The sequence below is a fragment of the Prionailurus bengalensis genome, chromosome X, assembly GCF_016509475.1.
Source record: "Prionailurus bengalensis isolate Pbe53 chromosome X, Fcat_Pben_1.1_paternal_pri, whole genome shotgun sequence".
In the NCBI taxonomy this organism is placed as follows: domain Eukaryota; kingdom Metazoa; phylum Chordata; class Mammalia; order Carnivora; family Felidae; genus Prionailurus; species Prionailurus bengalensis.
Window position 1 is genome coordinate 11946700 of NC_057361.1, and position 27244 is coordinate 11973943.

Below are 27244 nucleotides of genomic sequence, written 5' to 3' on the forward strand. Positions count from 1 at the left end.
CCTGGAGCCTGTTTCCGATTCTGTGTCTCCCTCTCTCTCTGCCCCACCCCCGTTCATGCTCTGTCTCTCTCTGTCCCAAAAATAAAATAAAAACGTTGAAAAAAAAATTTAAAAAAAAAAAAAATAAAATCGTATGGCAGTCACATTAAAGAAAGTAAAAAAAAGAAGTGGAATTAATTTTAATAATGAATTTCGTTTAACCTAATACATTCAAAATATTATCACTTCAAGGGTGCCTGGGTGGCTCGGTCAATTAAGCGTCTGACTTCAGCTCAGGTCATGATCTCGCAGTTCGGGGGTTTGAGCCCCGCGTGGGGCTCTGTGCTGGCAGCTCGGAGCCTGGAGCCTGCTTCGGATTCTGTGTCTCCCTCTCTCTGCCCCTCATCTGCTCACACTCTCTCCCTCTAAACAGTAAATTTAAAAAATATATATATCATTTCAATGTGTAATCAACATCAAATTATTAATAAAATATGTCACGTATTTTGTACCGCATCTTCAAAACATGGTGTATTTTTTATACTCCATCACATCTGCGTTCAGCCCAGCCACATTTCAGCTGCTCAATAGCCGAATGTGTCTAGTGGCTTAGGTACTGAATAGCCCAGATTTAGAGCAGTGTTTCACAATCTCAGCACTATTGACATTTTGGGCCCGGTAATTCTTTGCTGTGGGGAGCTGCCCAGAGTACCTAAGATGATTCGCCGCACCTCTGACCTCCACCCACTAGATGTCAGTAGCACCCCTCCCTCAGTTGTGGCAACTAAAGGTGTCTCTACCGACAAATGTCCCCGAGTGGGGGGGTGAAAGTAGGGCAAAATTATCCCCAGTGGAGAATCAAAGGGCTAGAAGACCTGGAGAAAAAAAAAAATACACGTTTGGAACCAACCTTAGGATCAGCTGAGAGAAAATTTTCTTCTTAGAAGCTAATTTTACTATAGTCAGCGAACCATGACAGTAGTACTTACAACAATTAAAAGTTTATCCACGTCAGAACTTACCGAAGTTCTAAATTCACAAAAGGGAGGGGGAGGAGGAAAAGAAAGGTGAGAAGTGGGAAGAGCAGAAGGGGGGAGTGGAAAAGAAGAAAAGGGAGGGGGAGGAGAAGGCTGTTGCTCCTATCAAAAATGCCAGGCTTACTTTGGACCCAGGCTCACAGAAATAATAGTGACCCGGCACGGAGCGTGTCTTGGCGACTGGCATTAACATGTAATTATTTCAAACAACCCTGAGGCTCTTGACTTTGAAAACAAGCTGATGGATGCTTGGGTTGCAACATGCATCAAACAGTGCCTGCGGGTTCAGGTAATAGGGGAGCAGCCAGTGTTGCCCTGTTCTAGAACCGTGTGCCTCAACGAACAGCCTTTAATGTCAGAAGTGACGAGCAACATTTCTCTTATCAACCAAGACCTCAGTAACTGCAAGTCTCTGTTAACTTTGATGTTTCGAATGCGTTCAGCGCGCACACACACACACGCGCGCGCGTGTATATATATAAATGGCAAGGAAATCAAAATTACAGCAGAAGTTTATTCATGGAAGCAGAGAAAGAAAGGGCAAAGGAGGGAGGGACTACATCAGGAACACATCATGAGATACACTCGTCAGACTCTTATTCACCCAAGATTCACATGTATCTGCAAGATATGCATAATATTGACCCTTAGATAATTAAAGACCACGAATCTTCAAACACAGATTATTTTCACTCCGCTGCACAGATTTCTAAAGTGTCTTAACAACAAAAGCTAAAAACCAAAAGGCTTCCGGTTACCCCTTGGGGAACGAGAGCATTAACCAGGAGTTTCTACTCCTCGGGTGTTCTGGTTCTTCGGGGACCAACCCTAGCTGACTCTGCTCATTGGAAGGTACTCAGAGCCTAGCCACTGGGTGTCTACACTAAGTACCCTGGGTACAGCAGGCAGTAGCCTGCTCATTTCCAAGTACCTTCCCAAGGCCAGCTGGGACTACCGGTATAGCAGGAATCTTTCCAGCAGCTCCGGCAGATGCAGCTCACGGATGGTTTGACGACACGCTCGGCCCAAGCACTTCCGGACACACAGGCGACAGAGCTGGGAGAGAGCAGGCGGGCCTGGGGAAGAAGTTACAATGTGTGAAGTTCATGGTGGTGGGGCTGGGGGAGAAGGGGAGACCAGAGGACCGGAAGAGGCCGAAATGCTCCACAAGCTGGCTCCGTGCACGGATCGTAGAGCGATGTAGCAGACGCTAAATACACACAGGGATCCCGGTGTGCCCCTCTGGGCGGCGACATGTTTGGGTGAGCCCTCCAAAGGTGAGCGTGTTAGCGATAGTGGGGAATGAGGCTAAGCAGAGGCAAGTCAGGAATGAAGCGTGAGGCCTCAAGGGAACGCGCCTCATTCACGTATCGCACGCGCCAACAAACGGGATAATACTGGCCAAGGAGAACCAAGCGAGGGCCAGCTGCCAGGAGGGCATAAAGGCCTGTAAGGTCACAGAGGCCTCCCGGACCTCCTGGCTCTGGCTGCCCGTGAGGCGGTGCTGGCTGGGTCCCAAGTCATTTTCGGAAGGGCCCTCCATTCACACAAGGCTCCCAGCTCCATGAAGGATCTAGAGAAAGGACCCAACTCACTTAACCCCCATTATATCCCAGACCTCAGTCTCAAAGGGGCTCACGGAGTCATCACGCCCATGGCTTTGCGTGGCTCAAGGAAAGTAACGAGAGCCCCAGATACGGCTGAATAGGACGAATGAGGCTTTGGCTGGAACGCTAGTTATACAGAGGCATTTGTAATGTCCCAGTGCTCCCTAGCCTCACTGTATCAGGAAAGATCCCTTCAAGTAGACCTGTGTGATTACCGGACTGCATAAAGTTGTCCTTCTCAAGACAATCCTACTGTAACAGGATCTTGCCACCCATGAGAAATGGGGCACTGCATATGCAAATAGCCAGATAACACCTGAATTGAGGTTTCTAAGGAGGATCTATGTGACAGAGCACATAAGTGCCCTTCGTTAAAATCTTGGGAAGCGCGAGAGGAAAGCATCTCCACCTGTCACCCAACCGAAGCTCCTCTGGAAAACAGTAACGCAGACAAATCGTCCAGCGTGCCTAGAGAAGGTCAGATACCAGAGTGAACTGTGACACAGCTGGTGTCCATCCTTCCAGACCAAGCAGCTGTACTTGTGACGACAGAAGACAGAAGCGCCTGCTTAGAACGAATCTAAATCCTGGGCCTGGAAACATCTTTGACGGAAGAAAAGAGGAAATGTGGCAATTGCCATAAACCATATTCTCGGCTAACAGTTGGAAAGGACCTGGCATTTCCAAACTGGGAGCCGGTAAGGAAGATCAGAGTTCTTCAAGTGGAGATTCAAATAAAAGAGCAACCATTAATGACATAGACTATTGGGAATAATCTAGACCAGTGGTACTCAAAGAGTGGCCTCAGTTCAACAGCACTACCTGGGAACCCAGTGGGTGTATAGAGTCTAGGCCCCATCCCAGACCTCCTGAACCCAAATCTGCATTCTAATTAGATCACCAGGTGATTCGTACTCATGGTAGAACTTAAGAAGCACTGACCGAGGGATGTCTGGGTGGCTCAGTCGGTTAAGCGTCCGACTTTGGCTCAGGTCATGGTCATGCAGTCCGTGGGTTCGAGCCCCGCATTGGGCTCTGTGCTGATGGCTCGGAGCCTGGAGCCTGCTTCGGATTCTGTGTCTCCCTCTCTCTCTGCCCCTCCCCTGCTTGTGCTCTCGCGCTCTCTCTCTCTCAAAAGGAAACACTTAAAAATTTTTTTTAAAAAAGCAGCACTGACCTAGAAAGCATTCCTGAAATGACTGAACCGAGCATTCTACTTGGAAGGTATAGAAGACACGAGGGTGGTTTCATGAAGTGGAACTGGTGAGTAAAATAAAACCCGTCTCGACCAGAAAGTGTTTCAGAAGGTTCAGCGCGGGGCCATCATAACACTGAGCGCATGTTCTGGAGTCAGACTGCTTGGCTGGGGTCCTGCTTCTCCTTAGCAGTCATATGACCCTCTGCAAGCCAGTATCTTTATGCTCTCTTGTCCTATCTTCAGCCGGGACAGCACCAGCTACTGCAAAGTGCTCGCGGCTTTAAAGTTTTCAGAATTCAGGGAGATTAATCCAGGTTTCAAATTTTTTAGCTCAGCGCCTAACACGTGTAAAACTGAATAATGACTATCACTGTTTTTAAGTTTATTTATTCTGAGAGAGAGTGAGAGACAGAGAGAGAGAACGAGCAGGGGAGGGGCAGAGAGGGAGGGAAAGAGAGAATCCCAAGCAGGCTCTGCACTGTCAGCATAGAGCCCGACGCGGGGCTCGATCCCACAAACCGTGAGATCATGACCTGAGCCGGAACCAACAGTCAGATGCTTAACTGACCGAGCCACCCAGGTGCCCCTTATTACCATTACCTTTAATAGTCTCCCAAGCATACAAATGATCAGTACAGGCTTGGATAATGTTCTCTTTCTGTATAGACTTAGCATGACTGACTTCTGAATTTGGAATGCAGAGCCTCTTAGAGACCCGCCTGGTCTCCTCGGGCATCTGTCGCTCCACTGGCCCACGGTGGAAAGGGGAGTGAGGCAATGGGGGGCACAGATCCGCCTGCTCCCTGATCTCGAGGGCAGGCAATCGACTCGGCCACCCAGTCCAGTGTCTGAAATACACACTCCGTATCCAGCCTACAGCCTCTCACTCAAGTATTGCTAGCTTCCGCTGACAAATATTTCTCCAAATACGACAAAGCAGGGTCTTGGTCCACTCCGCTGGGCACTTATTCCAAGCCAGATGTGGCAGTTCACCTTTTGGTGGTGAAAAGAGATCTCGGAGTATTTTCTCATCACGAAAAGTACACAGCAACCTCCCGGTTGCATAAATGCCCTTCCGTTACAAGTGAACACATACGCCTACCGAATCCCATCTCGGTGACGCCAGCGACGCCTGCTGCCTCCCACATGCCACTCCCAAGGAAAAAGAGAAAAGAGGTAAGGAAGTCTGGAGCTAAGACAGGGAGGGGAGACAGCGGATGCGCTTCCGGGAGAGAACTGGACACCCAGCCCTTCGTTACCTTCCCGGAGCAGGAGGGCCTGCTCCACGCCGCTTTTCGGAGCCGCCAGATCCAACGCACTTTTCCCCTCGGCATTTCTGCACTTCAGGGGAGCCCCATAGTCCGCTAGCAGGTGGACGACTTCCACGCTGGACTGCCTCGCAGCGGCGTGGAGCGGGGTGTCCAGACTCTGGCCGCGGTCCACGCTGGCTCCTTGAGAAAGCAAATGACACGAGTCAACGCTGAACGTTGACGTGGGAATACGACGGGCCTAAAATACAGCAGCTGTGGAGGAAAGCATCTTGAATGTCATGACATGCTGGGCCAATCTTCGAAAACGTCTGACCCAAGCCTAGAGCCTCAGCAGTGGCTCCTGAAACTGCTTCAAAGGATCTGGGTGAGAAGAGTGAAGAGAGACATTTTTAGGCACTTAAAATACACTCCTTGCTTTTCCATACGAACCGTGCGACGGACAAAATGAAATACCTGCAGCGCCTTTTACGGAGAATTATTTTGTTTTTTGGCAAAGGATAAAGTTAAGATTATTTGGCACTTATGTTATTCCGGGCTCCAAGAAAAAGATTTCTGAACTACGACAGGGAGTAGTAAATGATAGGGGATGAAAAAGACAAAAAAAAAAAAAATCTTGGAGATAAAAATTCTTATTTAAAAGTTCTTAGTACAGCCTCTAATGTCAGCGGTGAAGTTTGGGGAATCTTTAATCAAGTAATAGTTTCAAGACATTTTACTTTCCCCCCCGGACTCCCAGTGTCTGTATCTACCTTTTAGAATGAAGGAAGTTACTAAGTACCTTAGCAGGATTGATCTAAGGGAGTCTATGGCAAATGTCTGTTATTTTTGCTATCCGGCATCCTCCTGATAACCACACCTAGGTCTCCCTCTGAGGAACCATCCCCTGGGATTCCCGGCTCACGTGTTTCCAGGGAAGCCTGACAACTACAAGGTAGACTGAAATCTAAGCCAGTCAGCGTACTGTATTTCCTTTGGCCACCATGATTGGTTCAGAGATGGGCAGGTGACTCAAAAAGAGCCAACGCAATAAAATTCTTTTTTCCCACTAGGACTCATGGGAAAGAGACTCTTGCTCTCTCTTGAAACCACCAAAGAGAACCATACCAGGTAAATGAAGCCAATACCAAAGGAAGTGGACACTCATTTCTCTGGAAAAGTTTTGTTTTAAACATTCAAACGGCAAATACTGTCAGAATTTTGTCCAGCCTGACAAGAACTTAGTCTTTAAAGCCATGGAAAACCAACAAGGTTAACAGGTTCTTCTCATAAAAAGATTTCTGGAAGTTACCTAATTCGAGAAGTTTCTTCACACAGTCTACCCTCTGGTAGGTGCAGGCCACATACAGGGGAGTTCCAAGCTGGGGCACTTCTTGGTCAATGTTAACGTTATTTGCCAGAAGAATCTCCATGCACTCTCTATGACCTGGTGGCACAAAAGACAACCTTACTCAAGTAAGGGAAATATTGACTATTTACAGAACTACAGAAGTGCTTACCTGGAATGGGCTTTAGAAAAAACCTAGCCCAGGGGCGCCTAGGTGGCCCAGTCCGTTGAGCGTCCGACTTCGGCTCAGGTCATGACCTCACGGTTTGTGGGTTCGAGCCCCGCGTCGGGCTCTGTGCTGACAGCTCAGAACCTGGAGCTTTCTTTGGATTCTGTGTCTCCTCTCTCTGCCCCTCCCCTACTTACACGCGCTCGCTCGCTCTCTCTCTCAAAAATAAACATTAAAAAAAGAAAGAAGGAAAGAAAGAAAGAAAGAAAGAAAGAAAGAAAGAAAGAAAGAAAGAAAGAAAAAGAATGAATGAACCTAGCTGGGTGGGTACCTGGGTGGCTCAGTGGGTTAAGCGTCTCTTGATTTCAGCTCAGGTCATGATCTCACGATTCGTGAGATTGAGCCCCGCATCGGGCTCTGCGCTGTCAGCTCAGAGTCTATTTGACATCCTCTCTCTCCCTCCCTCTCTCTCTCTCTGCCCCTCCCTGGTGCTCCCTCTCTCTCTCAAAAATAAATAAGTGTAAAAAGAAAAAGAAAGAAACTAGATATTTTTTTTAGGCAGAAAAAAAATACCTTTTTGGAAATCTTAGAAAAGTCCAAAATAAAGACCATTAAAGAGAAAAGAATGCCCGTATGTCCCCAGTTCAAGTCCTCTCTGCAGCCCTCACAGTGCCTCCATCTAAACTACGGGCTCCAAGGAGCACAGCTGGAATCATTCTTCACGGCGAAGCCACCGGTTTACAAACAGAGGCTGCGAGACGCACAGGGGTAAACGGCCCACAAAAGCCAGTGCTCAAATCCAAGGCCCGTGTACGGCTGCACCTCCTTATTCTGGCTAACCTGGAAGACACCTATGAGAATATGTAAAGCCCCAACTATAGAATATACGTGTAACTGCACTTTCAAATTCAGGGCTTAACAACAACTACATAAACAAGCATTCTCCTCGGAGAGGCTGCCCAACGAATACTCGAGTGGACCAGATGGACTTGACAGATATATTTAGAACTCTGCATCCCAAAGCGACAGAATATACTTTCTTCTCGAGTGCACATGGAACATTCTCCAAGAGAGATCACATACTGGGTCACAAAACAGCCCTGCATAAGTATAAAAGAATTGAGATCATACCATGCACGCTTTCCGACCACAGCGTTATGAAACCTGAAATCAACCACAGGAAAAAGTCTGCAAACCTCCAAAAACGTGGAGGTTAAAGAACACCCTACTAAAGAATGAATGGGTCAAACCAGGCAAGTAGAGAAGAAATTTAAAAATATATGGAAACATGGGGTGCCTGGGTGGCTCAGTTGGTTAAGCGTCCGACTTCAGCTCAGGTCACAACCTCACGGTCCGTGAGTTCGAGCCCCATGTCGGGCTCTGGGCTGATGGCTCAGAGCCTGGAGCCTGCTTCCAATTCTGTGTCTCCCTCTCTCTCTGTCCCTCCCCTGTTCATGCTCTGTCTCTCTCTGTCTCAAAAATAAATAAACGTTAAAAAAATTTAAAAAAAAATATATGGAAACAAATGAAAATGGAAATACACAATCCAAACACTTTGGGATGCAGCGAAGGCAGTCCTGAGAGGAAAATACATTGCAATCCAGGCCTATCTCAAGAAACAAGAAACATCCCAAATACAAAATCTAACAGCACACCTAAAGGAAATAGAAGCAGAACAGCAAAGGCACCCCAAACCCAGCAGAAGAGAAATAATAAAGATTAGAGCAGAAATAAACAATATAGAATCTAAAAAACTGTAGAGCAGATCAACGAAACCAAGAGTTGGTTTTTTGAAAAAATAAACAAAATTGATAAACCTGTAGCCAGGCTCCTTAAAAAGAAAAGGGAGATGACCCAAATAGATAAAATCATGAATGAAATGGAATTATTACAATCAATCCCTCAGAAATACAAGCAATTATCGGGGAATATTATGAAAAATTATATGCCAACAAACTGGACAACCTGGAAGAAATGGACAAATTCCTAAACACCCACACACTTCCAAAACTCAGGAGGAAATAGAAAGCTTGAACAGACCCATAACCAGCGAAGAAGTTGAATCAGTCATCAAAAATCTCCCAACAAATAAGAGTCCAGGACCAGATGGCTTCCCAGGGGAGTTCTACCAGACGTTTAAAGTAGAGATAATACCTATCCTTCTCAAGCTCTTCCAAAAAATAGAAAGGGAAGGAAAACTTCCAGACTCATTCTATGAAGCCAGCATTACTTTGATTCCTAAACCAGACAGAGACCCAGCAAAAAAAGAGAACTACAGGCCAATATCCCTGATGAATATGGATGTAAAAATTCTCTAATAAACATTTTAAAATAATTCCTGTCCAAGGGCGCCTTGGTTTCAGCTCAGGTAATGATCTCACAGTTCATGGGTTCAAACCCCACTTCGGGCTCCATGCTGACAGCGTGAAGCCTGCCTGGGATTCTCTCTCACTCACTCTCTCTCTCTCTCTCTCTCTCTCTCTGCCCCTCCCCCACTCACTTGCTCTCTCAAAATAAATAAACTTAAAATAAAAAATAATTCCTGTCCTTTTACTTTTGTTTTTCTTTTTCTTTGCGGAAGAAACTGAGCCTGGTCTGAGTTAAATTGAAGTACTCACAGAAGTTTTAAAAAATTAATATATAAATGATGGACACTAATGTAACAGTATCTAAAATAATGACTTTGCTATTTTCTCTTCCATTCTGTGGATGTTGGTTCCTAACATGCTTTTAGATACAGAAAAAAAAAATACGTAGAGACACATGAATTCATGTATTTATAAGTACATATGTATTCTGTAGGTCCATAGATACCAAACACCCCAACATAAAACCATCCACGAATTAAATAATTCAAACCATTCCCAATATGTATCCATTTTTAAATGTTTGGATGGAAATGCAAATATCAGATTAATTTTCACTTCAAATCAATAGTAAAACAATTTTTTAAACTTTTAGATCAATCATTTCCAAAGGAGACCATTTTCCTTCAACTTAAAGGATCTACTTGAAGTTTGGGAAATGACCAACCTCGGTTATTAATCAATAGATGTTTATGAAATATGTATAAGACATCAAAACCATGAATACATTGAGATTTAGGTCTTTTGTTGCATTTCAAGTAATCCATACACAAAGGGGGCAAAAAGACAAAAAGAAAACCAGACTCAAATACAGAGAACACACTGATGATTACCGGGGTGGGGGGGGGGGGGTGAAAGAGGTGAAGGCAATCAGGAGTAACACTGAGTAATGCACAGAATTGTTAACTCATTATATTGTACGCCTGAAACTAATAGAACACTGTACGCTAATTAGACTTCAATTGTTAAAGAAATGGAACAAAAATAAAAGCAGAGAAAAAAAGTAGTCCGCTGCAAAAAAAAAAAAAAAACAAAAACAAAAACCAAGTGACATATTTAATAACCTGGGGCAAATCTTTCACTATTGCCTTTTGAAATGAAGACTTTCATCCCGAATTAGACCCGCAAAGATGACTGTTCTACAGCATTCTAACTTCCCCACTGTATTTCTGATCTCAGTATAAGAGAATAACTCCACCAGTGGGTGACAGAAATGCTGCTCTGTCAGTGTGACCTTTGACAAATGGCCTTGACCTTTCAAAGGTGTCTTCTTGTTCTGTCTAGCCAATGCATCAAGTTTTTAAAGACCTCGATTTTACTCTTTACCCTCATTTCAAAAGTAACTGAGAACACGGGAAGCTCGAATCAACCTGAAGGTCTCTAATGCGATGCTTTTTAAAGTTGCAACCTTTTTTCAATACCTAATGACCTTGAAGTCAGCAGCTCGTCTAGAGTATACTGCTGGTTGTGGGCAGTTATGTTGACTCGTCCATTAGGGATACCATCAGCCTTGGCTTTCAGACACTTTCATAATTTATTTTAGTGCCTGATGCTTTATGGGCTTTGGGAAATGAGCCGCTCTTTCCTAGTAAAGACAAGACATACGCAACGTACGACTCATGGAAGTCACCCCTGCAGTCGGAGCCACCAAAACACCAGCAAAGAGTTTCCAGAGGGGCCTGCCGAGAGACCGACTCCCTAGGAAATGCGACATCGCAGACCGAAAGGGCGTGGCGAACACTATACCCCTGATTCGCGCAGATCGGAGCGAGCCCACCAGTTGGTGTGCATTGTGACGGCCGACTCACCTCTCTTCACTGCCTCGTGGATGGGTGAAGCCAAGTGCGCCTCCAGCTGGGCCTTGGCGCCAAACTCCAGCAGCACGTGGACGCACGCAGCACTGCCGCTCCGGCACGCGTTGAAGAGGGGCGTGGCTCCGTGGACCGTCACTCCGTTGACCTAAGGATGAGCGAAGAGGCCCAGAGGATTTGCGATTTTTCTCTCACCGTTGCCAAGCGTTTATTCCTATGCACCTGCCTGGAGAAATTTCCCATGCTGGTGGATGAGCGAGGGAACTCTACATCACTACGGTACCATGTTTTTTAGATGCCAGCAATCCGTCAACTCTCACCTACAAATAATATCCCAAGTGGGACAAAATGGGACAGAGCTTTTCAGATGTATGCATGGGTATTCCAGAGCTTCTTACGAGCCTCCCAACCATGGAGGAGGGGGGGCCCGTTTGGTGGTTAGGAGCATGGCCGCTGGTACCATTAGCTTGGGTTCAAATACCAGCGTTCTCTCTTCTATTTGTTCAGAAGCCTCGGTCGGGTTATTAACTTTCTGTGCCTCAGTTTCCTTACCTGTAAAATGAGGATCATTAAAGACTCTGCCTCATGAAGTTATTGGGTGCATCAAGTGAGTCACCACATGTTAAACACTAAGAACACCGCCTGGTGCCCGGTGAGCGTTTAGTAAACATTTGCAATGACAGTTATTTTCATTGGCCGTTCCTCTGGAGCTGACTCCCCATCCCAATCATGAACCAATGGGGTGGGCACCGAAAGTACCGGAGAAGCCAGGTCCCCAAATCTGCGCTTGCAAAAAATCTCCTCAGCAATTTCCCCGCAGTTCTGTCCGTCTTGCCACAAGGTCTCTTACTGGTCTGCTCTAGTCCGTACCGATTGCGTGTGCCAGCAGTGACTCCTAAAGAGATCACGATCAAGCCAAAGGCACAAAGAAAAGAGCCATCAACATGGGGTCTCCAACCACCCTGGGTGCCTTCTAGGGATGCGGGAGGCACCTGAGAAGCAACACAGCTGGAGGGCATCTTTGGGTATTAGCAATAGATTGGCCAGGGCATCTTTGGGTATTAGCAATAGATTGGCCAGGACATCAGGGGACCAAGGCCTTCCGGTGGCGAGGCTCTTGCCTCAACAACTGAGGATGCGGGCATGTGAGAATCAGGATCCCAAATTTTCTGGTCTCAGAAACAAACAAAAAAGCTCCCTCTCCACAGTCCCAGGGTAGCCCCCATTATATTGGAAAGTGAAGGAGGAGAGGCTAAGGTGGCGGCGACAGACAAGGACAGGGGAGGTAGTGTGCAAATTCATACAGCCTAGGGATTTTCTAACCTATTTACATTTGTACTGAAAAAATATTTGGTGGAACTGGTTTGATTTGTTGTTACTGAGAATCATCCTCATCCTCAGTCCCGAAGTCTTCTAATTTGATTTCCTCAGTTTCTCAGGTCAGGGCAGCAAACATTTATTGAGCACCTATTAGGTGCCAGTGTTTCAGAAACAAAGGCGAGTAAGGCAACTTGCGTCTCCTGAACAGGGTGAATTCTATCAGGGAAGACAAACACAGAAAGAGATCCTTTTGATACAATAATAAATGCTTGGGGCGCCTGGGTGGCTCGGTCAGTTAAGCGTCTGACTTCAGCCCAGGTCAAGATCTCTCCATCTGGGAGTTCGAGCCCCGCACCGGGCTCTATGCTGACAGCTCAGAGCCTGGAGCCTGCTTCGGATTCTGTGTCTCCCTCTCTCTGCCCCTCCCCCGCTTGTTCCCTCTGTCTCTCTCTCAAATAAACATTAAAAACGTTTTAAAAAATAATAAATGCTTTCGAGCACCACAGGAGCAAGACAAAAGAGAGTACAGACTTGAGAAATACTGAGGAAGCAAAATTAGCAGGATGTGGTGATTAATTAGTCAGGGAGATGGGAGAAGTAGGATGATCCCAGGTCTGGAACGGGGGAACGCAGGAATGTGTTTCACCTGGCCTCTGAGACCGGGCTGCAAGGGGAGCTGGTCCCCCGGGGAAGGACATCAGAAGCACAAGTTTCAGATGCACGGAGTTTGAGGCACCCACGGGCCTGCCAAGTTTGAGGAATTTCCTACTGGTTGACCAACTCTCTTTTATGCCTTGTCTCCTTCTGATTTAAGTGTTAAATAACACAATCTTCATCGACTGTTTCCTCAAAAGATGGCCAAACACAAGGGACTGCGTCTGACTCTTTTTTTTTTGTCTCCCCCCAAAACTCCCAGAGTTGTACCAGCACACACTCCTCCACAACCCGATGTGGTTTGCTATCTCCCGCCAACGGAAGGAAACGGCCCTCACCCAGCCTCACCCTGTCACTACATGTGAGTTGACTACGCAGTAACTTCAGGAAGCACCGCCACATAAAAACACACGACCACTGTGGCATCGGGAAAATCACTTTGCCCAAGAAAGGCTTTTATATTCAGTTCGACATAGAGAGACCCAACTTCCATATAAAATGCAAAGAACAGCTTCAGTTAAGCACCTAAAAACATTGCAGCTCGTGAAACAACACGAGGACTGAGTTAAAAAGTGGAAATTAGCAACAAAATGGTATCTGGCAACTAAATGAATGTCACTGAGATTTTCAAAAGTTGTAATTTCACAGTTCTGTTGTGATATCTATTTCACAGTTCTGTTGTGATATCTATAGTGTGTGCACTATATTGTATACCTGAAACTAATAAAACACTGTATGTTAACTATACCGGAGTTAAAAACGATGATTTAAAACTAAAATAAACATAAAAAGAGAAAAAGATACATAAGGATAGAATTGTAAAATAAGATAAAGTTAATTCTGTCGGTTTTTTTCAATGTATTACTTATTAAAAGCTTATTTAATTTGATGATTTTGCTCAATAAAAATAGTCGTTGGTTTACGGTGTTGAATTAAGAGCGTTTTTGTTGTCCCTCTTTTAAATTGTACTCTTTCTCATGTTTCACAGTCCATTTCCCGAGATCGGTTTCAGAGAACTCTAGTTTGAGTTGATCTTTTGAAACTCAGCAGGGCAATTTTCAAGGATTCCTGTGAATTACCTCATTAGAATGCTCGCCCATGGGCACAGAGGCTGAAGAGGGGAGTGACCAACCGTGTCTCAGGAATGTGCACGCGGACAGGGCCAGACCTGTCTACACCGCCAGTGGGTGCACAGTCTGGAGGGTAGCGTCTGTTTAGACCCTAGCAGGTGCACCTGGGCAGAAAGGGCTGCGGGAGGGGGAGGCGGGGGGGAGGGGCGGTACTCACGTGCGCGCCCTTTTCCAATAAGGCTTTAGCGCAGGCCACGTGACCTCCGAGGCACGCCTCGTGGAGCGAAGAGACCCGGTTAATTGTCACGAGGTTCACGTTGACACCCTAGAATTTGGAGAGAAGGGGTCGAGGCTGCATTAGCAATGCCGGCGACTCCCAGACTTCAGAGTCCAGAGTCCAGCAGACACCGCTCCGGCATTCGTATGCCGTAGTAGCAGCACTGCTCTTGACCGCAACTCCAGGGCATGGAGAGGCCTCTGCAGTACCAGGGTACGGGGCCAGCGGCTTCTCCTTACCCAGTCCCAGCACGCCCCCCTCCTCTTATGCCTTGTCTTGGAGTCCATGTGACAGATGGGCATGATCAGCCCCGCTGCTGGCCGACTCTGACTTCGTGCCCTGATTTTCACAACTTGGCCCTGACCATCCCCCCTACCCATGATTACCACTTTCTGTGAAAGCAGGAGGTCCCTCTCAGCTTTTCTGAACTGAGTTCTGCTTCTGATTTCCTGCCTCCTAACCGACCCACTGAAAACTTCCGAAACCTAGTGCATGACCCTGAACCCCAAACGCCAACCTAAGTTCCCACGGCCTCCCGCCCCACGTCCCTGGGGCTGGCGGCATCCCTGCTGTGGCCAGCAGCTGGGACTTGCCACTATTGCCCTGTCCCTTCCTCTTAGGGCCTCTCTGTACCTCGTTGGTCCCATCCATTCTCATGCCCTGAATATGATGTCATTACTCTAGAGCTGTGCTGTATATTTCAATTTGGGTATTTAATACAATTAGGAAAATTTCCCTGTGTATTTTTCTTTAAGAAAAGAAAAACAGGCTAGCCCACAAGGTGGCAGCAGTGTACTAGGAAAAACAAAAAACAAACCTTCCATCTGGTGCAAACTCAGTTCCTGGATTCATACCCATGTGATGTTGGACGGGCCTGAAAGACCGTCTAGAGTGAATCACCTTCATTTTGCACGAAAAAACGGAGAGGCAGAAAGTTCAAACTATTACTAAGACTTAAGGCTCCCCCAGCCGTCGATGCCAGCCAGCACGATAGGAGCTTCTCATCCCTGGTTTCCTGCTCTACCCCACCACACTGTATGTGAAATAAAGTAAAAATTAAAATAAAATAATACATTTTTTTACTAGTGTGTAAGGGTAAAGAAGTGTGCGTGCACTGAGAAAAAGCTCAACTTCTCTCTGAAGAGCTCTCCTGACACATTTAAGCACACTGGTTTACAGAAATCAACATGCTTATGAAGTATACTTAAAAATAAAGTCGGGGGTGGGGGACACCTGGGTGGCTCAGTCGGTTGAGCGGCCGACTCTTGATTTCAGCCCAGGTCAGGATCTCACAGTTTGTGAGTTTGAGCCCTGCTTCGGGCTCTGCGCTGACAGCACAGAGCATGCTTGGGATTCTCTCCTCTCTCTGTCCCTGCACCGCTTGCATCCTCTCTCTCTCTCGCTCTCTCTCTCTCTCTCTCTCAAAAATAAACAAACATAAAAAAATAATAAGTACTAAATACAATGTGGGATCCTGGATCGGGGCCTGGAAGAGAAAAGGGACTCTGTGCGAAAACTGGTGTGATCTCAATAATCTGCAGTTTAGTTAACGGTGTTAATGTTACTTATGTTTTACTAAAGTACCATGGTTATGTAATATTAGCACTAGGGGAAGTTGGGTGAAGTATAGGCATCTGGGAGCTGTCTGTACTCTCTTTGCAACTCTTCTTTATTTTTTAAAAAAATGTTTATTTATTTTTGAGAGAGAGCACAAGCAGGGGATGGGGCAGAGAGAGAGCGGGAGACAAAGAATCCGAAGCAGGCTCAAGGCTCTGAGCTGGCAGCACAGAGCCCGATGCGGGGCTCGAACCCACGAACCGTGAGATCATGACCTGGGCCGACGTCGGAAGCTTAACCGACTGAGCCACTGGGCACCCCACGACTCTTCTTTAAAATTATTCCAAAATTAAACGTTTATTAAAAAATACTACTAAAAGTGTTGAAGTGGGAGACTAAGAGGGAGGAGGTGGATGCCAGACTTTTCACTGTGTACCTTTTAGTATCACTTTAATCTTTGAACGATGTGAATATATTACATGTAAAAAATAATCAAATTTTAAAGTGCTTAGAAATAAATAAGCAAGTGATAAAAATCAAGCACAAAAGCCATTTGATTACTACTGGCAGTACCGTTTTCCTTTTGCCTCTACTTCCTCAAGAAGCAACACAACTCATAAAAAAGAAAGCAAACAAACAAAAAAGCACACCCGTGTGCACGTGTGTGCGCATGTGAAAATGGTAAGGGAGCCAGGTTCGGTGGTAGCTAGGATGTAGAAAAAAGATACAATAAATCACCTCCTCTCTACACACGCAGATTCTAAAACAATGTCAATGGAGCACGTACACTTTTGTTTATTCGTTTTACAAATATTTACTAAGCCGTTACTCATTGTTCAAGGTGCTAGGGGTACAGTCATAAATAAAATAGTCTTAATAAGTAAGACTTTAATCAATCTTCCCAAAGAGTAACATCTACCCACGTCAACCCATTGTAAATTTGCTCTTGAAATACTGTATCAGGGGAGGCAGACTCTAAGGTGGCCCCCAGCGATCCCCGATTCCTTGTACTGGCTCACTCTCTAATCCCCTCCCCTGGCGTGTGGGCTGGATCTATCGACTCACATCTAATGAATAGAATATGGCAGAAGTGATGGGATGCCATTTTGGAGATTAGGTTATACTAAGACTTGCTTCTAAGGCACTGTCTCCCGCTCTGTCCGGGGGAAGCCAGCTGCCATTTCGTGACTCGGCCCTGTGGAGAGGCCTTTGTGACAAAGGGTTGAAGCTGGCCAACAAGCAGATGCGTGAGCTTGGAAGCGGATCCTCCCCGCTCGAGCCGTGAGGTGACCGCGACCCCGGCTGACACTCCGCTGCCTGCAAGAGACTCAGAGCCAGAACCACCTGCCAGGCTGCCCCTCGGCCCATAGAAACCGTGACAATCCGCACTCGTTGTTTTCAGCCACTGTGTTTTGAGGTCATTTGTTATGCGGTAATAGCTGACTAATGCAACTTCGGGGGGCCGTTGTTACCAAGGAACACTGGGAGAGCACAGGGTGAGTTAGTGCAACAAAGATTTGAAGGCACGTACCGTCACCCTCACAGGGAAACTGCCTATGGGGTAAAGGCAGGCCCAGAGGGGGAAGGAGGGCGCTGGGTGGAAGAGATGAGCCAGATTCCCAAGAAAGGAGAGGCAGGAGGAACAAACAGTTGAGCTGCAGAGAATACATACACCGAGCCTGGCTGTGCGGGGAGCCAGATGGGGCAAGCAAGACTCCGCTTCAGTCAAAGCTCGTAAAGCATGACGCTGATGATCGCACAGGCACAAAGGTTCAAGTCTCTGGTTCACTTACTTGTGCAATTAAAGTTTTAAGGGCCAGTAAGCGCCCCTGGGCCGCAGCTTCGTGAAGTGGGGATCGATCAGCCCAGCAATCTGCAACACAAATCAAGCTCAGAGTCAAGGTCTGGAGTCTTCTTCCGGGCAGCTCAGTCGTGCTGCCCACCCACCGTGAGAGGAGGTTTGGGGAAGAGGAGGGAAGCTTGGAGCACGCACCAGGCTCTTTCAGCAGCCACTTTCAGGGTGACAAGCCACTGAGTGTATGGTCCATCCATTTAGTGGTGTGCGTGGAGAGGGAGCACGTAACATCTCTCTCATTCTTTCGGCGAGGGGGTGGGGCGCGGTTTTAATAAGCAATAGGCTGAGTTTGAATACATATTCTCGGAGCTTGAGTCTGATAGCTCCAGACAAGGCAAAGTGAGGGGCAAAGCTGGTGGACAGGCCTCTCTGCTTTCATCTTTACCCTGCCTCTTACCCTCACCTCTACCCTGAAAACGCAACAGCTTGTACCCCACGAAGGAGGCCTGAGAATCAGGGGACATGGGTTTGCTCTCAATTCCCTAGGTAATTAATCATCTCTCTTTCATTTAGGTGATGAGGCATATCTATTCCCATGACACAGAATATGGCTTTTCAGATGACACAATCTTCCAAACTTTTCGGTGGGCAGTTAAGCGTGATGGCTAAGCCCAGAGCCAGCGGGGCCACAGGGCCTGGGTTCAAGTCCCACCTCGACCACGTTCTGCCAAGAAGGGCAAGTCCCTAAAATTATGTCAACGTCAATTTCGTGATCTGTGAAATGGGAGTACAGTAATTTAGTACTTAGCAAGGGCTTAGGTCTCTAAGTAGGCCAATAAAGCACATCCATAATGTCAGGTACCCAAGCAATCTGTGAGTAAAAAGTACACACGCTGGGGCAGTGCCCTAAGGGGCAGCTTCAGAACAGCCTCACAAATATTTCCTTTCCTGTAATTGCTGGCCGGTAAACAAGACTGACCAGCTTCAGTGGGCATTTGCGAAGTAACCCTCTTAAAACACGCCAAAGAGCAATCACTTGTTTCAGAAGGCCTGTCCCAGTTTGTAAAATTTCAGGTACGATCGTGCTCTTCATACACTGAGAAGCATGTCGTACAGTTCAGATTTCACACAAAAGGCCCATCTCATCAACCTGTTCTAGGTGATCCTGATGGTGCCAAGAATCCAGGTGTTCCTCTTCCTGCAACCCGGGTGGAAACAACCCCGTCAACACTAGGACTACGTGAATGCGAAATAGCTCGAGGCCGCAAGGATGGAGTGACTTTTCCAGCAGATGGGAACCAGGGCTATGGACATTTCAGTAGGCCCTCTTCTTAGGCTGAAACTCACTTCTTACCGTCTCATCACCTCTGCGTTATGCAAAGGGGGAAGCCTAGAATGGACTCTACGGGGTTGGACTGAAGTTGGAGCAGTTGGTATGAAAATGTGATTTTCAACGTGTGTATTTATATTTGCACCATTGTAACAAGGTCTTGGAGAAATGGCTGATTCCAGGGCTGGGCCGGGAAAAACCTAAGATTAAGGTGGCCTCGAACACCTTGTGCCAGAAAGACAGTGAATGATGGGACATGTCAAAAAGACACAGGAGCTGGCTCGAAGGGGCTTCCACTGGTCAAATATGGGATGCCTCCAGCATCCAAATACAAAGTGATGGTAGGAGATTATACCCTAGCAAAGAAAACAGGAATCTATAAGTACTGGCTGATAGAAATTAATATACAAATAGCAAGGAGGAAGCTCGTCCTCATAGTACGACACCAACTTGGAAATGTGGAAGAAATGGTAGAATCTGGCTCCAGTGATCTCCTCACAAAATAACTACTAGTTATAAAAGAAATACAGGCGATTTTACAGTAGCACCAAACTGTAGACACCACCTTACCCAGTGGATCAAAGTTAACGTCAGAAGTGACGGAACAAATCGGCCCGGTATGCCATGCCATGGAATGCAACGGGCGACATCATGTACTATCGGAAGGAATGCGATGGGAGAAATACACCGTAGCGTCTGTGATCTTCCTGCTCAAGATGCATAACCCAAATCTAATCTTGAGGACACTGTGAGCCAACTCAAACTGGGGGCCGTTCTCTAAAATAACTGGCCTGTAACTTGTTCGAGGAGGGACAGAGGAACCGTTCCACAGTGAAGAAGGCTGATGAGACACAACGTCTAAAGGCAATATGCATCCTTTTGCTCTCAAGGACGTTATTAGGAAAGTTGGGTAAATATGAATGGGGTCTCTGGGCAAAGAGAAGTGGGAATTCTTGGTACCACTCTTGGGCCTTTTCTGTCACTTCAAAGTGAGTTCCAAGATTTAAAAGTGTGTGTGTGTGTGTGTGTGTGTGTGTATACACACACATAGGTAAGTTGGAACCAATTTATATATAATTAAGTATACACACACACATACATATAATCACTGGTGTTTTCGTACTCCTGATATGAATGTGCAATGCTTTGATAAGAAAAATGGATACAAATTTTAACATGAAAAAATACTGTTTGTGTCTCCACTTGTTCCTGAGTCAGTTAAAAGCTGATGAATTTGAAAATCTCTTTGGACATTTATAATTTGCATAAGCTGGGAATCATGACATAATGAATGCATATAATCCTCGATTAGTCAGCCTTGGTTTTCTTCTAAACATCTTCACCTCATTCAATATGAACTGTGTATCAGACATGCTACAGTCTTGCCTAACCGCTCTTGGAAGTGGACCTGGGCTCTGGGGTTAGGAGGTCAGTCTTCATCCACGGACATCACTAGAACCTTGACCCATGTAAAGAGCAAACCTACAGCCGTGGCTCTGTTATGCCCTTGTTCCAACAACAGCCAGTGAACCCGAGTCACCCGAAAGTACAGTATTTGACTCAAAAATCAGAACAAGATTTACAGTAACTAGCTATCGTGAAATTAGAATACTAACACAAAGTGGCTTTATTATTTTTAAAACTTACTTCTGAGTGGGCTGTGGGGGTCCCCTTTCCTTCTGAGAAGCAGGAACCCTAACTCCATCTTCGTCCTCTTTCTAGTAATTTCTGTTCCTCACCAGTCCCGTAAGACCCACTCCGTACATACAACCTGGATAGATCTCGAAACCTAATGTCGAGTGAAGGAAGCCAGACACAGGAGGGCACGTGCTGTGTGATCCCTTTCCGTAACATACAAAAGGGGGCCAAACTCACCTGGAGTCAAAAGGACCCCAAGGAGGGGTGGGGGCTGACGGGAAGAGGAACCAGTGGGGGCCATGCTGATAATATGCAGTGTCTTGCTCTGGGGAGCTGGTACCTGATCGTGCTCACTTTGTGAAAATTCATCCAGATGTTTGCTTAGAATTTGTGCCCTTGTCTGTATTTACAAAGTTCTTCAATCGAGAGATTTGAAAACGACCAGTGTACTTGGTCAGTCCACTTTGGAAAGATAATCTCCTCTCCTCTACCTCCTCCGGGGGCAGGGGATGGCCCTCTCTGCCACGCCAGCAGCTGCGGACAGAAGAGCAGCGTGTCCCCATAGGTGTTCCCACCTCCTTCTTCTGGGTGCCAGCTCCCCTTGTGGTTTGGGGGTGGGGAGAAGAGAGAGGGAGGATGTCTCCCCAGGGAAGTGGAAGACGAGGCCGGTCTCGCTCGCTTGCTGCCTCAACTGCAGGTGTCACTCCTGGTCTGCGGGCTTGCCCTTCCTACCGGGGCTCACTTTCAAGCCCCCTTCCTGTTCATTGGCATTCGGCCCCCTCTCCTCCTGTCCCCTGTCAACGCAGCACCCTCGGACACCCCGAGCTCCCACCCCATGTCATGGCAAGCCTACGGGGCCATATTCTTGTCCACCCAGAAAGCAGGAAGAGAGAGCAGGGCTGGGCTTCCTTCTCACCACGCCACTGCCCTCTTCCCGCTGGACAGGCCCAGCGGACAGGTCCGGAAGTTGCCCCGGCTGACTTCCAACTTGACAGGGAGGTACCAAGCTCCCCTGCTTTCAGAGGCCCCTTATCTAAACTCGTATTTCTCCTGGACCCCCTGCCCCTGGCCTTCGAGAGAGGAGGTAAGGGAAGAGCCTCGCGTCGTGAACCGGAACACCCCAAAACGCACGGCAACCCATTTGCCCCACGTAACGAGACCTCACTTCCAGTATTGGCAGAAATAGTACCGAATTCCAAGGTTTTGTGACCCAGAACGCACCCTGCTCTGGTGCTGAGATCCCACCTAACCTCAGGGTAGGTTTCTTGGCCGGGGATCCTTCGCTCTATCCGCCATCTCTCCATACATAGCATGAAATGAATCCATTCGTATCCCCTTCGATGTAGAAATCCTCTTTGTTTCCCCACTGGAAACAAACCCACTCTCCAGGAAGCCACCTTCCCGGTCCCATTGTTTTCCAGCACTTGCGTCAAAGGGCCTAGAGTTTTCACACAAAACCCTTTCCAGCAACTCAGCCATGGTGGTTTCTCCTGCTTTCCTCTTATTCCCAACACGCAGTGTCTCGCTCTTACCGTTCTTGTTTCGCAAATTGGAGCTAATTGTGAGAAATTAAGGATTGAAGTTACTTGGCAGCTAGGGAGTTTTTCCATTCCTTTCAGGAAATATCAACTAAGCTCTCCAAATAAGTGAGCGCCTAAGTAGGACTCAACCCTTCTCTCCTAAGGCAGTCTATTTTTAGTTCTTGGGCAGACTGCCTGTGTCACGGGGCTGCAAGCACATTAGGAAGATAGTTTACTGGACAAATATGTTTACTTGTTCCTGATGAAGTGTATGGAAAATGTTCAAGTGCGTTTTCATCCCCCCCCCACCGGTGGACTTTTTCTCAGAATATGACAGCTCCTAAAACCACACATTTCAGTAACAAAATCGGTTCCGAGGGGATACAGTTGTCTGACTGCCAAGTATTCAAGATAAAAACCTGTATTATTACTATTATTATTAAATTTTTTTTTGCAATTTCCCCCTTCCTGATTCTGACAAGTACTTGAGCTTACTGGTTTATTACTTTTAAAGAACCCCCTAACCAGTTATAATCTCTAGTGCACGTGGAACAATCTTTAGTCTCTTTATTCAAGTTCCAAAATCATACGAAGCAATATCTTCTCCTGTAGCACTTATCAGAGACAACACATTCAAGAGGAACCTCAATTTTGAACCAAAATATACACAGGAGCCTAGCAGAATTAATGATTTAAGTAAAACAAAGGTAATTGGAAAAAGTCACATTATAATAAATTTCCTGAGATACCTAAAATATTAGACTACGATTGAGTTAAAGTGCACACTTTCTAGAACACTCGATTCCAGTCAGGAGATGCACCATGGTCAACGAACACCTATTTGCAGGGTGTTAGAAGGTTCCTCTGAGCCCATCAGGAGCAGGAGAGCTGAGCTAAAGGTAACAGCTGGTGTGGGCACACCCCCTGCCGAGGGCTGGTTGTCCAAATTTGGGAAAGCCGGCCGGCACCTGTGATGTGTCGCCATGAAGAAGACGGCTAGGCCAAGGCTTGAGAGGACGACCAGCAAGACCGAACAAGAGTAGAAGGCTAGGTAGACGGTTTGGCAAGAAGGGACCAAAAGCAGGAAAAACCTGCTGGTAGGGGAAGGGTAGGAAAAAGGAGTCAGGGGGATGAGTCAGACAGAGGCGGGGCCATCAAATCAAAGTGAGGCTTCTGAATTTAGAACAAGGACAACTCATTTTAAGCCTTAACATTTAGACCGACACGGATCTTCTAGATTTGGCTTAACATAAACATTAAAAAAAAAAAAAAAGAATACAACAGTTCCACAATCTCCTATCTGCAAATGTAAAATCACCCAAATTTTGAAAACCAAGCTTTTTCCCAAGTTTGATGCAAACTCCTTTGGCAGCGAAGCATGGTAAGGACTCAGGTTAAGAGATTTTTTCTTTTTAATTTGTATTTCAAAATATCCAATATAATACAGAAATAGAAATGTCAAGATGTTTGATTTGGGGAGGCGGCTCGAGGCCCGGCTGGGAGTGCCGTGTAATATACACTATAAACACTGTGTAATCTTCCTAGTAGCCCCCAAACTCCTGAATCCTGAACCACGTCTGGCCCGAGGGTTGTGAAAACAGATTATCAACCTGTATCTATACTCTATTTTTATCAAGTTTGATGACCAAGCCCTGTACTAAATACAGCTTCAATTCTGGCCAGATTGGCAAAGGCGGAAAAATCATATACCGCATCTGTCAGGAATAAGTACCTGCAGAGAGATCTGAGGGCTGAAGCTGGGCTCCAGTGATCCATCCGGTGCTCTAGACGTCGTGCCAAGGGCTAATGACAATGTTTTCAACTTAAATACGAGTGTGTGTGTGTGTGTGTGTGTGTGTGTGTGTGTGTGTATGTAGATATATATATGTATACACATATATACACACACACGTGTATATGTATATGTATATATACATACACACACACACACATATATATATATACACACACACATTATTGACAAATCACACAAAGAAGCCTGAAAAATAAAACAGCCAACCTGGTTTAACTCAGGTCTGGAAAGTTATCTACAAATGTAATAGTTTAAGCCACAAAGACATATTGACCAATGTATTCCAGAATGTGAAATCCAGAAAAAAAAAATCCAGAAGATTTTATAGCCCCCAAAATGATATTTAGTGAGGGATATGATGCTAGGTTTAGCTTCCAAAAGAAAGCGTGCCAGGACCTATGACAGGCTAAATAAACCCTGCCCTGGGTGAGTTTTTTTAACTGCTCTCCCCTTGTTTCTGACAGCTCTGTTCAGGAAATTTAACCTTGGGCTGAGACTTTTCTAAGTCAATTAGCTAACTTACTGATTAAATGTCACATATTTTCCCAACAGACATCTGTCTGACCAGTGAGCAGCAAAGATAATTTCTGGTTGCACAAGATTTTGTTCTTTCTTTTTAATACATCTAGCTTGAAGAATATAGCATCTGACTGCTAACAGTGTCAAAAGAAAAAAAAAAACAGTTTCTGGCATGTTACGGCCTGCATTATCATAGAAAGCCTTATTTACCACATCTGGATATCCTAGCATACACACGTATGGGGGGGGATGTGTATTTGTATACACACGCAGCCATCCACACACGTAGATATGTATACATAGGAAGGAAATTAAACTGAAAAATTAACATGTACTATTCTCTCCCAGTCCCTGCCTTGTTAATGATATTCAAAAGATACGTTTTTGACTTTATAACATGACATTACTTGCAAATTAAATGAGTATTATCCTACGAGCTTGAACAAATAAAGGCATTTGAGCTAAGGAATGAGTGAGCTCTATTTAAGAGATTTGTATTACAGTTCCAGACCCAAATCCAAACCATGCTTACATGGGTTTTGACTATTATAAAACCTTTTTAAGAGCGTACTGAATTAAGGACGACAAAGACAGAAACAATGCACGTGAGCAACAGGAGAAAACATTCTCAACACGCTCTTGCAATAACGACTTTGTTGGATTTGACCTCATTTAAACCATGAGGATGATGTATCTCTGAGAATACCAAAATTGTGTTACTGAAACTCTCACAAAGCCCTGTTCATATTTACATATCAAATTAGAAAATACGATTTTCAGATCACACTTAACTTGAAACTAAAGAGAAGCTTTTTTTTTTTTTTAACCAGTCTAAGCAACGTACCTCCCTGAAATGTGTGACAAATGTAATCCCCAAAAGAAACCTCTTTCCACATTCCGGGCCTTCTGACACTTCCTGAAACTTCACGACTCTCCTCATTTCCCCCAGTTAACTGAAGCATTCTGATGCTTTATCTTTGGAGGTCTTATTTCTTTGGATACTGCTGTTATCTAGCGTCTTCAAAGTTGTCTGGCATATTGGAATCACACAGCCTAAGTCTATTTTGAAAGAGAATCCTGGGTGCAAATTGAAATGGACGCTAGATAAAGAATGATGTCATCCTGGAAACCCCTATGAACGCTAAAAATAACAGAGGGAAAATCTGAACTCTGTTTACGAATAAATTCTCCTCTCTCAAGTGACAAGCCCAGCAGCAACAAGCGCATCTGATTCATTTACTTTTGTGGCATCTCACGACAATTAAGGTGAATCATTTCTGGAGAGAAACGGAGATGAAATCCTACAAACCAGGACAGTTTAAAACCTTTCACCCAAATGTTGGCATTTCACACGAGTAAAAGCCGCGTCCTGAAGGATTTTTCCTGCCAGTGACAAGTGGCTAATCAATTCGCACTGCAAACGACAACACGAAAATATATATAGCATGCCACAGCTGCTGCTTGAAATCAGATATATTGGTCATTCTATTTCCGGAGGGGACCCGGTCTTGTTAGAATGCATTGTTAAACTTTGTTGAAAAATATTAAAGAAAATCCCCTATCAGTAATTTTTCAGGTTAGTGGAAACGAGATTTCTCCAAATACTCTTAAAAAGCCACTACCCTAGTTCCTTCTTAAATAATAACCACTAATAATAGTACTACGAACTTGCAAAAATAAAGCTGAAACTCCTTCACAAACCGGTGCTGTAGTTTCTAAAAGTACCCACACAAAGCCAAACCACAAATAAAATCCACCCTCCAGAAATATCATTCGTACGAATCATCTAGGAGGGTTTTTTTTTTGTAAGTGTTGAGAACACAACGCGTGTGATTTTACCTGAAATTCCACCATAGATCTCTTCTGCTATCCTAGCCGCTTCTTTTCTATTTCCTTTGACGATATAGAAATGAGTTAGGAGAGCCAAAAACACTTTGATTAAAAGTTTGAAGAAAAAAAAAGTAGCAAACATTGTAACAAAAATGTTTTTAAAGCCATAGGAAACAGGACCATCTTCCATTTTGGCTTGCACTCTCTACAGGTTCTTGGTGCTGCAAAATTACACTGAGTTATAATTGGTATCATATGACATCTATTTTCAACTTTCTAGCTCTTGGTGCTCTGTTACTGAGAACTCGTGTGTACCTTCTAAGCTAACTGTGATTCGGAGGCTGCATGTGCTGACTTCCATAGCCATGTGAAATGAACTAAAGAAACTTCCTTTTAGACCTACATTCCTCAGTGCTATTTAACCAACGGGATTCCTGTCCACATCTTTTTGATCCCTCAATCCCAATTTGTGCTGCAGTATGTTGGAAGGCAGTATCGGAAAGATAAAACAAACTTGTCAGATCCCATGGTGACGAAGCGAGTTATTTGAAGTGGCAAGTACCGGCCCCAGAGCATTTCATTTTCTCTTCATTCTCAGGTTTATGGGAGATAATGGCCCGATCTAAAATATGACCGGTTAAAAAAAGGCCATTTACTCTAAGGCGGTACTTAATAAAAGGCTCATCTCGGATGCCTGTCCAAGTGGATGTGTCGGATTGAAAGCATTAGACCACTTGCCAGAATAGGCGCATCTGTGACAAGATCTGCCGGCAAAGCTCATCATTCATTTCCCGTTTCAAATGTCAGTAAACGTGGTACCTCGTACTGGAATAGGCGAGCTCTCCTTGATCATGGGAGAGTTACAGGGAAATGGAGAAACAAGATACCCTAGGTTCTGGGTGAATTACCCAAAGATTCTACGAATCGATACCCTCCGCCAACGGACAATATTCTCTTGTAACCCCTAACTCTTCCACACACATCGATGGGCCAATATGAAGGAAAGAGACTTATTTTTAATTTCCCTCCCCTACCAAAAAGGGATGGGGAAAATCTACGTCTCCTCTTTCATTCCTGGCTATCTTAGATTTTCAAAATCTCTACAAACTATTGAAAAAGGCAGGCCAAAAAAAATTTAAGAGCAGACTCAGTAAGTCTT

At 45.5% G+C, this 27244-nt stretch overlaps 1 protein-coding gene across 3 annotated transcripts; it reads right to left on the bottom strand.

Annotated features, from left to right (window-relative positions):
• Positions 1–1510: 1510 nt before the first annotated feature.
• Positions 1511–26440, bottom strand: ASB11 (ankyrin repeat and SOCS box containing 11). Of its 3 annotated transcripts, XM_043570062.1 has the most exons (8): positions 26095–26440; positions 17434–17513; positions 14024–14131; positions 10760–10910; positions 6381–6515; positions 5081–5272; positions 1948–2092; positions 1511–1637 (listed from the first exon to the last, which is right to left on the bottom strand). In XM_043570062.1, exons 1-7 carry the CDS (start codon positions 26273–26275, stop codon positions 1968–1970), a joined length of 972 nt encoding a protein of 323 aa, XP_043425997.1. In that variant the 5' UTR covers positions 26276–26440; the 3' UTR covers positions 1511–1637; positions 1948–1967. The 3 variants fall into 3 exon arrangements, with proteins under 3 accessions (XP_043425997.1, XP_043425996.1, XP_043425998.1); XM_043570061.1 differs by having other exon boundaries at positions 1511–2092; positions 26095–26439; XM_043570063.1 differs by lacking the exon at positions 26095–26440 and adding an exon at positions 25100–25336 and having other exon boundaries at positions 1511–2092.
• Between the last annotated feature and the right edge of the window lie 804 nt (positions 26441–27244).